The 13,553-nt window shown below is 44.4% G+C and overlaps 1 protein-coding gene across 1 annotated transcript; it reads right to left on the bottom strand.

Moving 5' to 3' along the window:
• Positions 1-2,392: 2,392 nt before the first annotated feature.
• BTN1A1 (butyrophilin subfamily 1 member A1) lies at positions 2,393-12,550 on the bottom strand. The gene is made up of 8 exons (XM_032140609.1): positions 12,495-12,550; positions 11,460-11,594; positions 10,890-11,237; positions 7,599-7,880; positions 5,979-6,128; positions 4,838-4,858; positions 4,721-4,747; positions 2,393-4,307 (listed from the first exon to the last, which is right to left on the bottom strand). Exons 2-8 carry the CDS (start codon positions 11,536-11,538, stop codon positions 3,634-3,636), a joined length of 1,581 nt encoding a protein of 526 aa, XP_031996500.1. The 5' UTR covers positions 11,539-11,594; positions 12,495-12,550; the 3' UTR covers positions 2,393-3,633.
• Positions 12,551-13,553: the final 1,003 nt, after the last annotated feature.

Raw genomic sequence — 13,553 nt, 5'->3', positions numbered from 1 at the left:
TTTATTTATTTATTTATTTATTTATTTATTTATTTATTTATTTATTTACTTTTGAGGCAGTGTCTGGCTCTGTCGCCCAGGCTGGAGTGCAGTGGCATGATGTTGGTTTACTGCGACCTCTGCCTCCCAGGCTCAAGCCATCCCCCAACCTCAGCCTCCCGAATGGATGGGACTACAGGCGTGTGCCACCACGCCTGGCTATTTTTTATATTTTTAGTATAGACAGGGTTTTTCCATGTTGACCAGGCTGGTCTCAGAACTCCTGGCCTCAAGCGATCCGCCCATCTTGGCCTCCCCAAAGTGCTGGGATTACAGGTGTGAGCCACTGCGCCTGGCCCACATAAATTCTTTCTAAGGGGTGTGTCTGGCTGGAGCTGGAGGGAAAAAGGAAGGACATGGTATCTCCTAAGAATCTACCACAAGCTCAGTATTGCGCCCAGTGACCATTTTCCTGGAAGGTCATGGGGAAAAAGGAAAGAGGAGGTATAGAGCTGATTATAATCTGTGACTGTTCTTTTTCCCTACTCTCAGAGGGGGATTTCTGTGGCAGTCCATCTATTCTGGGTGAGATTTAGAGATACATTTTAAGATATACATTACACATTAAATCAGTAAAGTAACTGCCTGAGGTTCTTAAATATTTATTATTTTTAATAGAATGATTATGAATTGGTTTTATTTTTATTTTGGCATGAGATCTATTCAGAATGGGGGTAAGGAAGGTGTTGAGGTAAAGGCTTGTATCTAAATACACACTTGAATGTAATGCATAACCCCAAGCGAATTCCCATTTGACCCCCTTTTCTCTCCCCTCAGCTCCAGAAACAAGCCCATTTTCCTCTTTCTGGCTGATACCATCCATTCTTCAACTTGAGAGTCCTCTTCTCTGTGGCCCACACTAGAATGCAATGCAGGCTCACAGCTTCTCCACTGCCTACTTGCCCCTAAAACAAATAGAATGCTTTGGAGGATTTTAATATTGCAGAAATAGATGCTGGATTTAAGCAAGTAAGTGCAGGAAGGATTATAATGTATTCTGAAAGTATTATAGTGGTATTTACTTTCATAATACATCATAATGTATTATAAATAGATTGAGCAATTTCTTTTAGCTCCTTTTTTAGTCTCTTTCTTCTTCTTGGAATCCCAGTTTCGTTCAAACATCTCTTTTAAATCTAGGGACTGATGCTACTAAGCCTCCTCCTTCCTTCAATAGACTTTACTCTTGATTTTATCCAAACTATCCTGCAAATACATGTTTACTGATTTATTATAAAGGATATTACAAAGTATACAGATGAACAGCCAGATGGAAAATATGTACAGGGCAAGGTGTGTGGGAAGGGGCATGCAGCTCCGAAGCTTTCTCTGTGCACACACTGCCCTCCAGGATCCTCCATGTGTTCAGCTCTCCAAAAGGCCAGAGTGCCAATGGCTACCTACCCTCTGCCCCTGTTTGGGTGGTGACTCCATTTCTACTACTGTAAAGGTAACCTGGTCAATGGTATAGGTAAGTGAAGCCACCTCTTTAAATTAACAGTACTTTTCCAAGAGGAGGAAATATTTGGGAAATCTTTAATGGTAAGAACTTGTAATTAAAAGAAAAAAAATGGGGTGGGTGATCTTTGGATATTATTTGATATAGTTTGGATCTGTGTCCCCACCCAAATCCCATGTTCAATTGTAATCCCTAATGTTGGAGGTGCAGCCTGTTGGGAGGTAATTAGATCATGGGGGTGGTTTCTCATGAGTGGTTTAGCACCATCCCCTCAGTGCTATTTTTTTTTGGAGACAGAGTCTCTCTCTGTCACCTAGGCTGGAGTGAAGTGAGTGGCATGATCTTGGCTTACTGCAACCTCTGCCTCCAAGGTTCAACCAATTCTCCTGCCTCAGCCTCCCAAGTAGCTGGGACTACAGGCCTGTGCCACCAAGCCCGGCTAATTTTTTTGGTATTTTTAGTAGAGATGGGGTTTCACCATGTTTGTCAGGCTGGTCTCAAACTCCTGACCTCGTGATCCACCCGCCTCGGCCTCCCAAAGTGCTAGGATTACAGGCATGAGCCACTGTGCCCAGCCTAGACTTCTTATCTTTATAAATTACCCAGTCTCAGGTATTTCTTTACAGAAATGTGAGAATGGACTAACAAAGAATTGTTCCTGAGTTGAGATTCTGTATTCCTGCTTGAAGACCCTTGGTAAGTAGTTGTTCCCTCATGAGGCATCAGACCCCATGTGCACCTGCCCTGGTTAGCCCACTGCCATCAGGCCTAGGGATGGGTCTTAGACCACATACAATGGCAAAGCTTTAGACAGCTGCATTCCCATGCAGGTTTCTTTCCCTATGTTTTATTTTGTTTCAGTTGATTAAAAAAAAAGAAAGGTTAAGAGGCTGCTTTCAGCAATCAGACAAACTTATTTATTAGGTAAAGACGATGAGCAACGTCTATCCTGGAAACTGGAGAATACGATGGAAACGGAAGATGTAAGCCTGGAGTCCATTGGCAAGAGAAGCCACATGTGTAAAGGAAAGTGCTCAGGGGCAAATACACAGGTGCAACAGTCCAGCTGCACTGAACACAATGATGCAGCATTCAGGGGACTCCGAGGAGAGGCAGCATGCAGGAAAGCTGGGTAGGGAAAGAGTGAAAGGTGCACAGTGTGGAAATGGAGGCAGTTGAAGCTAACTGAAGGTGTGTGTAAGGGGTTTGGGCATTGAGATGAGGGCTGAGGTGACACAAGGTTGAGATGGTGACTGATCAAGTGGTGATATCACTGAAGGATGATTTCTAGGAATGTCTTTGAAATGGAGAGATGCTATAACAAAAAGAAGAGGACAACTGGAAACTTGTGGAGTCAACAAATTAAGGGTGGAATGACTTCCAGGCAAGGGAGAAACAGGAGGGCGCAGAGAAAGCAACAGGGTACAAAAGACAGCTGTGCAAACAACTTTTGAGTTTTGTCAAAAATTCTCTCCTCTATCACACTTTCTGCCGACCCTTCATCCCTGCTCATCTCAGTTCCTCTCTGCTCCCCCTTTTCCACAGCTCAGCACCCATAGAAGTGGGGCCAGTCTCCTCTGTCCTATAGGACATGGCTTAGAAAATTTGAGATATAGGCTGTGAAAACTCTGTGGATGAGCCAGGTGTCCATCATGTGCCTGGATTCACCTCACTTCCCTCCATCATAATGTTCCCTCCAAGTTCCTTTATGGGATTTCAGCCTGAGATTGTCCTTTCACAGCACATTTTGAATTTTCCACGTGCCTAAAGCCTGTTTTTCCACATACCCTTATCCTGGATACCAAGATATTTCAACCACAACCCCATGCTAACCTGACCCAATCTCGATCCCTAATCTGTCCTTTGAGTTTGCTCCAAGTAGTTTCCTATAGGTTCTAGTCTTAAGGGATTAGAACACTAGAAGCAGTTTGAGTCACCCCTCCATCCTCCAAATATTGGTACAGAAACAGATTTGGAAGGTGCAATCCCCACTCTCTCTAGCAGCAGCAATGCAACCTTCACAGGATTAATTAATTGCCACCCAACAGGAAGAAACAGGCTGGGTAAAGCTGGCAGGTGAAGCCTCAGAAGGCTATGGAGGAGAGGGGTTAGAGGAAAGGAAACAGATGAGCACCTTAAGGTGCCCCTTGGCTGGGTTGGGTAGGGATTAGCTTAGAATGGAGAGTGTCTGCATCCCTAGGGGCAGAGTCCTCCCCCATGGGGGACAATGGGATCTCCTTAGAAAGGTCCTGGGCATTAGCAATGACTGTGACCCCCTCAGGCCCCTCAGCAATTGGGCAGATGGTCAGGGGCTTTTTACCGCTGGACCATAGGCAAAAGAAGGGCCGGAGGGGGCCAGAGAAAGAGACATTGGAGAAAGTATAGATATTAGATCCATCATTCATGTTGTAGAAGGAGATGTCTCCTGATTCATAGTCTAGGAAAATCCCAACCCGGTGTGGGGGCCCTGCCAATGGGAGAGGGGTCCGGAGAGGAGTGAGGGCCCAGTACCCATTTCCATACAACTCTACAGCCCAGAACCCATTCTCAGGAGTCATGGGGTCAAATCCTTTCTTCATCACATTCTCCCTACACACGCCGATTGCCCAGTCAGTCCTGTCTCCCACCTCTACCTCCCAGTAATGCCTTCCTGAGGTGAAGGTCTCATGGCCCAACACACAGGGCCAGGAGTCAAATCTCTCTGGTTTCTCAGGCAGTTTCTGACGTGAGTCTTCCAGTCGAACAGATTTTGAATCCTCATAAAGAAAGAGGTGGGGATGAGCTGTGTCTGGGTCCAGAGTCACATCAACTGGAGAGAAAGAAACAGCAGGTCTGACATCAGTGAATATTACAGGTTGCAGGACTGTCTTTCCTTCTCCTAAGAAACAGAACACTGTTGTAGGAGTTGACAGGTCTCCTGGAGGTGGGGGGATGTTTGGCCTGCTCAGGCGTCTCCATTCACCACAGGATCCCCCCTTACCAGCAGCCAGAGGGTGATGTAAGAGCTGACTGTGCCTAGGGCCTAATGGGACTCTGCCGGAAGTGCCATCTTCCGAGGGTTCTCTATGTGCCTCACAGAAACTGTTGAGGCCATCTGTCATCACCGTTTCCCTTCCTGTCCTCATCACTAAAGTGTTAGTGTTTTCATTTCCAAGTATCATAGCACTTTGAATTCCTAGGGTATAGAGCCTCAGAGCCCTAGAGAAGTTCAGAGCCACTGACCTGCATGCAATGTAGCCTTTTTCCATTCTGCAACAAAAGAGAAAGATAGTCATTGACAGGTTATATAATAAGAGAGAGAAAACTCTGTGGGTGAAATAACAAGAAGACAGAACTTACTGAGTTCTTCCAGGAGTCTCTCTGGAAAACAAACAAAAATACCTCAATGGCTTTCTATAGTGGACGTAAAGGAGGGGACAAAACTCATGTGGGAAACACACAAAGGAGGAACTGTTTAATTCATGACTACTTGAATATTGAAGCATTGCCAATAAATCAAGAACAAAGATTTTGTTTTGCTTTGTTTTCGAAGAAAGATGCAGGAAGTTCCTACATATTGGAACTGGCTTGGGATCAGATTTTTTTTTTTTTTATATAGAACCTCATTCTGTCTCCCAGTCTGGAGTGCAGTGGTGCAATCTCAGCTCACTGTAACCTCCACCTCCCAGGTTCAAGCAATTCTCCCACCTCAGCCTCCCGAGTAGATGAGACTACAGGTGTGGGCCACGACCCTGGCTAAATTTTGTATTTTTAGTAGAGATGGGGTTTCACCATGTTGTCCAGCCTGGTCTTGAACTCCTGACCTCATGTATTCCACCCACCTCGGCCTCCCAAAGTGCTAAGATTACAGGCATGAGCCACTGCGCCCGGCCTCAGATCTTTAATAATAAGATTGGTACTGAGTAATTGAGTTAAAAGTGGGAGTAGGGTCTGAGGGTGGGTAGTGAGTAAACATCAGCCCTGATATCTTGATTAGACTCTGCCTATGCCCCAATCCTCTGTGCTTCTTCATATTGGCATCTGTGACTTCAGGAGTCTTATGATTTCTTCCAATTTTCAGAATTCTAGAATCAAGTATCTTCTTCTTTTTTTGAGACGTAGTCTCACTCTGTCGCTCAGGCTAGAGTGCAATGGCACGATCTCGGCTTACTGCAAACTCCGCCTCCTAGGTTCAAGCAATTCTCCTGCCTCAGCCTCCCGAGTAGCTGGGATTACAGGCACCCACCACCAAGCCTGGCTAATTTTTGTATTTTTAGTCAAGATGGAGTTTTGCCATGTTGGCCAGGTTGATCTCAAACTCCTGACCTCAGGTGATCCACCTACCTCGGCCTCCCAAACTGCTGGGATTACAGGCGTGAGCCACCATGCCCAGCCTCAAATATCTTCCTGTCATCCTAAAAGAAGTCATTCTAAAGGACTTGGATCTAGCCTGCCTCTGAAGCACTCCTGACACGTAGCCCTTTTGGATTCTATGGTTTACCTTTAGAGCTGAATTCATTCCTCCTCTCTCTGGATCTTTCGTTGTATAGTCTCCAAGTGAAAAATATAGACCCAATGGTGAGAAATCCTAGAGCCATCAGGATGACAGCCACAGCCACTATCCAGGGAGTCAGCCTTGGGAGGGAGGAAGCTAAAACAAAATCCCCAAGAAGGACATTAGTTGAGAAATTCTGAGCAAGTCCAGCTTTTCTCCAGATTCCAAAGAGGGTAGAAGAGGTGATGGCCTGGACCACTCTCGTCCCTCATATAGCAAAAAAATAGTCACTCCAATGCCACTCTAAACTTTTCAGAAAAAAATTGACTTGAAGCAGGAGTCAGCAGAGAAAGAGAGAAATGAAGAGTAATTTTGGGACAGGACCTGTGAAATAATAAATATAATGGACCAATTCATGTCATTATGGAAATTCTTCCTTAACTATCAGTGTGGAATGGGAGCCAAGAGGATGAAGGAGGTAAATAAGGAAGGGGAAATGTTCCTCTGTATGTAACAGAATGGGACTCATTGACCAAAGAATACGGAAAAGTTTCTGCCAGAACCAGAGACAGTATCTGGGGAATAATGAGAGGATTTGCTTCCCTGAGGACCCTGGAAACCTAGACAGAGCCCTAGCATGGGATGGGAGGGAGAAGTGAGTATGGGTGGAAATGGCAAAAGTAGAAAAATAGCTTTAAGTCTTTTTTTTTTTTTTTTGAGATGGAGTCTCACTGTCACCCAGGCTGGAGTGCAGTGGCGTGATCTCGGCTCACTGCAAGCTCCACCTCCCGGGTTCACGCCATTCTCCTGCCTCAGCCTCCCAAGTAGCTGGGACTACAGGCACCCACCACCATGCCTGGCTAATTTTTTGTATTTTTAGTAGAGGCGGGGTTTCACCATGTTAGCCAGTTTGGTCTTGATCTCCTGACCTTGTGATCTGCCTGTCTTGGCCTCCCAAAGTGCTGGGATTACAGGCGTGAGCCACCGCACCCGGCCAACTTAGTCTTTTTGTTTACTTGAAGAGAGAAGGCTCTGGTTCAGGAAGGCCTCCAGGGACAAAGCTTCTCTATCTCACTTAGATCTCCTAAAATGGAAAATCTGGAATTTCACTGGGTGTGATGGCTCCCACCTATAATCCCAACACTTTGGGAGGCTGAAGCAGGTGGACTGCTTGAGGCCAGAAGTTCAAGACCAGCCTGGGGAACATGGTGAAACCCTGCCTTTGCTAAAAATACACAAAATTAGTTGGGCACGGTGGTGTGCACTTGTCGTCCCAGCTATTTTGGAGGTTGAGGCAGGAGAATCGCTTGAACCTGGGAAGCAGAGCTTGCAGTGAGCTGAGATCATTCTGTTGCTGCACTCCAGTCTGGGCAACAGAACGAGACAATGTCTCAAAAAATAAATAGATAAATAATCTCAGATTTATTTGAGATCAAGGTAGGTTTATGTCTTCAGTATCTTAACTCTTCTAATAAAGTTGGTGGGGTTCCCTTAAGTCACTGGACAAGAGCTTAGGTGGGGAAAGTAGACAACTCTGCCATGACGTCACATCTGGGCAGGTGTCCCAGGTGGTGTGGCTCTGAAGCTGTGTCAACATAGGAATCCAGCAGCATTGGTTCCACTAACCTGGTATGGATATTTCTACTTCCTTCTCCTGGCCAAGAAGGAGATTCTGGATGTAGCAGGACACATTTTTCGCAGAAGTGTCTCTGATGGTCACTGAAGCAGCCACAGTGAACAAACCTTCTTCATCAGGATTCCTGGACTCTGATGTAGATGGAAACTTCTCTCCCTTGGAAGACCTCCACTGCACCTGGGGCTCTGGGTACCATCCCACTGAGGTGCACTCCAGCCGGATTTCTCCATTCTCTTGAACTTGCATACTGATGTAAGGGTCAGAGCCTAGAGCTATGGAGAGAGAATCTAGACTTAATGTTTTAGTGGACCCCTTTTGGGAGCCTTATAACCATAGAGTTACATATTTTGAGAAAGAGAGAGACAGAAAGGCACAAGTGGACTAGTAGTGGGAAGAACTCATCTCCATATTTCAATACACAAGGAAACTGAGGGCCAGGCACAGTGGTTTATGTCTGTAATGTCAGCACTGAGGCAGCATTACTTGAGTCCAGGAGATCAAGACCAGCCTGGCAACACAATGAGACCCCATCTCTTTGGGCATGGTGGTTCTTGCCTGTATTCCTAGCTACTTGGGAGGCTGAGGTTGGAGGATTGCTTGAGTTCAGGAGTTCAAGGCTGCAGTAAGCTGTGATGGCACCACTGCACTCCAGCCTGGGTGACAGAGTGAAATGCTGTTTCTAAAAAAGTTTTTTTTTTTTTTTTAAAGGAAATTGAAGTACCAATAAAAGGAATTTCATATACCTTACCAGAAAGGGATGCCTTATTGGGATCAAGCCTTTGAAATGTTTGCAGCAGTTTGGTGGGCAGACTTGGGGGTGCTTGTCCATGCAGCAGGAACACTAAGACCAATAACTCAGAGGTGGGTTAGTGGTCTAGGCTGAGAGCCTCAGAGCTGGCCAATAGCTCTGTGGTTGAGAGCATTATGAGAAGGCTTTGGTGGGGAGGAGAAGTAGGACTGGGTATTTAAGGATGAACAGAGGAATATCCTTGAGTAGAGGATTGGCGATTATTTGGCTTGAGATTATAGTTGACAATTTAAGCTTTCTTTATCTATGATGTTGATTCAGAAATTTTCTTAAATGGTCTCAACTTTTTATTCCCTCACATAATTGTGGCCTGTTTTATATAAACATAAAGCTGCTTTTCTGGTGTGTTCAGCCTATTTTTTTTCTCTAATTCCACATGGTACAGAAAAACACTGAGCTGCATAAAAGAGCTCTTAAACACATTTCCACAACCACTGGTTAAAATCCACATTCCAAGAATGTGTATATACAAGAATGTATATTCTTTTCATGGAAGGAGCTGCCACTTGCAGCAGATTCTCAATGGTGTCTGCCACTCATAAAAGGTAACACATTTTATGCCATCAAATCTCTAGGTTTTTATAATCAACCTTTAAGATACTTCTTCCCTAAAAACAAAATGTCAAAATTTTAATTATACATGATTCTGCAATTGGGGGACTCTGTTGTGAAGCATGGACCCATGTTTCACCCAAGTATTTTTCAAACTTTATGTTTACTTGAATATATATCTATGTATATGGATATATATAATATACGCATATAGATATAAATAATATATGCATATATGATATATATGTGAAAGGCAATATATTTGTATATTATATGTTTTAGATCAGTTTAAGGCACAGTACAGTATCTAATAAATCTATAATGTTTTTAGATTGGCAAAGTCATTTCTCATATATTGTCTAATTTTATTTTATTCTTTTTTTTTTTTTTGAGACGAGTCTCACTCTGTTGCCCAGGCTGGAGTGCAGTGGTGCAATCTCAGCTCACTGCAACCTCTGCCTCCCAGGTTCAAGCGATTTTCCTTGAGTAGCTGGGATTGCAGGTATGACCCAGCTAATTTCTTTATGTATTTTTAGTAGACATGGGGTTTTGCCATGTTGGCCAGGCTGGTCTTGAATATCCTGATCGAAAGTGATCCACCCGCCTTGGCCTCCCAAAATGCTGGGATTACAGGCATGAGACACCACATCCTACCTTTTTTTTTTTTTTTTTTTTTGACAGCACACTCTAATGTCCAGGCTGGAGTGCAGTGGCAACCATCAGCTCACTGTAACCTTGAACTTCTTGGCTCAAGAGATCCTCCTGCCTCTGCTTCCCAAAGCGCTGAGATTATAGGAGTTGGCCACTGGTCCCAGACTATTTTATTCTTGAAAAATAATCTTAGATAAAAACATCCTCAGTTTTACAGTAAAAATCAGAAAGAGATTTGCTTGATGTCATTCACTAGGAATTGAGAAAGTCAGACCTCAATGCGTACTTTCCTCCTCAAAGCTTATTATTTTCTTTATTGTTTCCCTTTGAATTCTGGCTTGAAGCAAAAAAGGGAACAAGAACAGAATCTTTTCTATATGAATCAGGAATGTGACAAACGGCCATGCTCTCTAATCTTAGGATGTCAGTCTTTAGAGACTAATCCATAAGCCAGCCTTAAAGTGTGTGGTATGCTCACCACAGCCATAAGATGTGTAATGGTGAGAAATAAAATTTAAATGTACAATTCAGGGACTTGATGAAGTAAATTATGGTGTACTTGTATAAAAGAATGTTATATAACTCTTACATGTATTTAATTATTTCATGAAGAAATTCTTACCCTATTATTGAAAAAGGGCTGGAGATAATTGAAATAAAGTTCTACAATAAAGACATTGCACTGTTCTCTCCATGTTTAACTCAAAATCCTTTCTCACTGATTTCCTACTGTAGGACCTTCAGTACCTTCTAGCTGTGGAGTCCTAATCAGGGGAAAGCAAAGAGATAAGGCAGATAAGCTACAAGTCTGCCTTTCTTCATGGTCCAGTACACAGCCCTCTTGTGCAAATAACTTACAGTCGTCCTTCCTGTGTCCAACTATCACCAAACACCTGCAAGTTAGCTCACTGCAACCTTTGCCTTATAGATACTGCACAAAGCCCTCTTCAACAGACAGCATAAAAACTATTTTAGAAATTCTCCAGCAAGCCTTTGTTTCCTGGCAGTCAGCTTCTCTTTTGCTGATCTTGCCTTTTGCCTCCTCGCAAAGTATTTTCATACTTTTAAAAGTAAATCTGCCTTTCTTTACAACTGTCTTGGTAAATTCTTTTAGCCCCCTCACCTCCCGCCCAGATAGTCGTCCCTCCCCGGCGACATCAACCTAAAAGAGATTTTGAGAATGAATCTGATGGTTTCCAAAATAACTGATCCATACGAAAGTGTATACAGCAAGGGAGTCGTCGGAGAAAGTCAAAACCCGTCTACTCACCAGCCACCTTCAGATGCACCAGGGCTTCTTCGTAGCTTCCATCCTCCCTGATAAAGCACGTGTACTCCCCGTCGTCAGAGATTCTGACGCCACGGATCCTCAAGGCCACGCGCCCCTTGGCGATGCCGTCCTGGACCAGCGTCGCCCGCCCGCGGTACTCGGGCATCTGCTCGGCTTCCTGCTCGCGCCCGTCCCTGTGCACCAGCACGGCCGGCGAAACCTTCTTTCGGAACCAGCGCAGCTCCAGGTGCTCGGCGCTCGCGTTCGGGGACAGGCGACAGGGCAGCTCGGCGTCCTCACCCACAACGGCCAGGATGGGCTCCGGGGGTCCAATCACGTCAAAGGGAGCTGCCGAAAAACGAGCGGGATCAGACGGGATGTGGAGATGGGAACTGCGGACAGACACCGACCAGATTCTCGCCAAAGCGCAGTGCCCCGCGCTCTCTTACTCCTTTGACAGCTGTTTGTCTGGATCCAGTGGAGGTCTCCAGGGAGAGCCAAGTGGGATTGTTTATTTTACATTTATTGAGATATTTCAACTATGCAGGCCAGAGAGAGAGAGAGACCTACCTGAATCCAGTTTAGGCAGCTGGAGGAGAATGAGGGTGAGCAGACATCTGGGGAGACCGGAGCTTGCGAAAACTGCCATCTCCCACCCTTCTGGAGCAGCAAGATAACTGATGTGAGTCCCTCAGGAGCTTCAGCCTAGTAGACGAATGGACAGGAGACAACTACTGGCTCTGTCAACCCTCCGCTTTCCAAAGTCCTCTCCACAGTTCTTTCCAGCAGCAAGTGTTCTGGTCATTTGCCCCTGAAACCTCCTCTCAGCCTCTATCCCCAGTATGGATTTTTAGTTTACACTGTGGTTATCACCTTCCCACCCACTACTCTAACTCTAAAACTTAGGAGAAGGGAACTGTGAGATATAACACCCATTAGTTGGTTGCATATCGATGAACAAATCTTGGAATCACTGCACTAAAAAAAAAGGTCTCTTATTTATTTATTTATTTATTTATTTATTTATTTATTTATTTATTTATTTTTGAGACGGAGTCTTGCTCTGTTGACCAGCTTGGAGTGCAGTGGCATGATCTCGGCTGATTGCAACCTCAGCCTCCTGGGTTTAAGCGATTCTTCTGCCTCAGCCTCCGGAGTAGCTGGGACTACAGGCGCGCACCACCATACCCGGCTATTTTTTGTATTTTTAGTAGAGACGGAATTTCACCACGTTGGCCAGGCTGGCCTCGAATTCCTGGCCTCGTGATCCACCCCCTTGGCCTCCTAAAGTGCTGGGATTACAGGCGTAAGCCACCGTGCCCAGCCAAAGCCTTTTTTCAAATACAAGAATTTGGTATTTGCTTTTGGCAATGATAATAAAGATAAGGATATAAAGGCAGAAATGGAGTCCAAGGAAATGAATTGGAGGAGAAGAGAGAAAAGATGGGAAGAGATGGAGCAAGAAGCCGGAGTTGAAGCCAACAAAAGGGCTTGAAGAGTAGAGGGCCTAGGACCAAGGAGAAAGGAGCTGGAGGGAGAGAAGTATGCTGTGCCCTCCTGGCTGCTCACTCCCTCAGGGAGCTGAGAGTAACCACACATACTGACCTGGGTGATCTTGGAGAAAAAGGCACAAGAGGCCACTGCTACCAAGTGAGAAAGCTGGCTGTGGCCCCCGGGGCAAAAGTTAAAAGCCAGCAGGAAAAGGAAGGAGGAGGTGCTCTCAGGAAAGCCTGCCTCCAGGTGGCCTGGTATATTCACTTTGAGAAAAAAAAAAGGGAGATGAAAAGTTTCTCAGAGAGATGGAAAACTGAATTTGTGGTCTTCAGCTCAGAAATCAAGATATGCATTGATGAGCTGGACCAAATGAAAGGCAGAAAAGAGAAACAAGGAAGAGAGGCAAGGAAACACACAAATGAGATGTGATGGCATCAGCCAGTTATTTCCTCTTTCCAAGCCTCAGTTCTCTGATCTCTAAAATGGTAATAATATTGATCATACCTTTCTTGAAGAGGTGCTGGGAGGATTAAATGAGATTAAGCAGGTAAAGTGCTTAGCACATAGTAGGAACTCAGCGGAGGATAAATTGTTATTCTATTATTATTTCTGTGGGTTGAAAAATGAAAGCCCAGAGGCCAAGGTAGCAGTAGCCTCTGGCTATAGCTGTCTTCGTTATTGGAGCGTCCGTCCACCTTAGGTGCTGTGTCTGTTGGCACAACTCCATTAAAGGCCAGTCTTAACGGTAGGCTGTGAATGCGCCAGCTCATAAAGTGTAATTCTGTTTACAGGGCCCCAAAGTTGCCTCCCTGACAATTATTTCTCTTGAAGCAACTCATCATGAGGCCTACAATTCCTTAATTTATACTAAACCTACCTCTCATTGTTATGAAAAAATTTAAAAATACAGAAAAATATTTTTATAAAATGGAGGTCACACAAATCTACTAATGATAGCCTTAATTCACATTTTGGCATATTTCCTTCCAAGATTTATTTTATGCTTATGTATATCATAAAAGCAATCAATTAGACTTTTTGTGTAACTCAAAATATTGTTAATAGTTGTATAATTGCCATGGTTGTGGGACATTTGGGATTTTTTTCCTATTGTAAATAATACACTTTATATATGTCTTTATTTACAAATTGGATAATGTCCTGATAAGC

Source organism: Hylobates moloch, unplaced genomic scaffold (assembly GCF_009828535.3).
Source record: "Hylobates moloch isolate HMO894 unplaced genomic scaffold, HMol_V3 SCAFFOLD_20, whole genome shotgun sequence".
Lineage (NCBI taxonomy): Eukaryota > Metazoa > Chordata > Mammalia > Primates > Hylobatidae > Hylobates > Hylobates moloch.
This window is presented reverse-complemented; position numbering and strand designations above follow the sequence as displayed.

Coding starts and splice junctions, on each gene's coding strand:
- BTN1A1 (XM_032140609.1), bottom strand. CDS start 11,538: ATGGCAGTTTTCGCAAGCTCCGGTCTCCCCAGATGTCTGCTCACCCTC. Junction 7,881..10,889: donor GGTGCATCTGAAGGTGGCTG/GTGAGTAGACGG, acceptor CTCTCTCCATAG/CTCTAGGCTCTGACCCTTAC. Junction 4,859..5,978: donor GAATGAATTCAGCTCTAAAG/GTAAACCATAGA, acceptor TTTGTTTTCCAG/AGAGACTCCTGGAAGAACTC.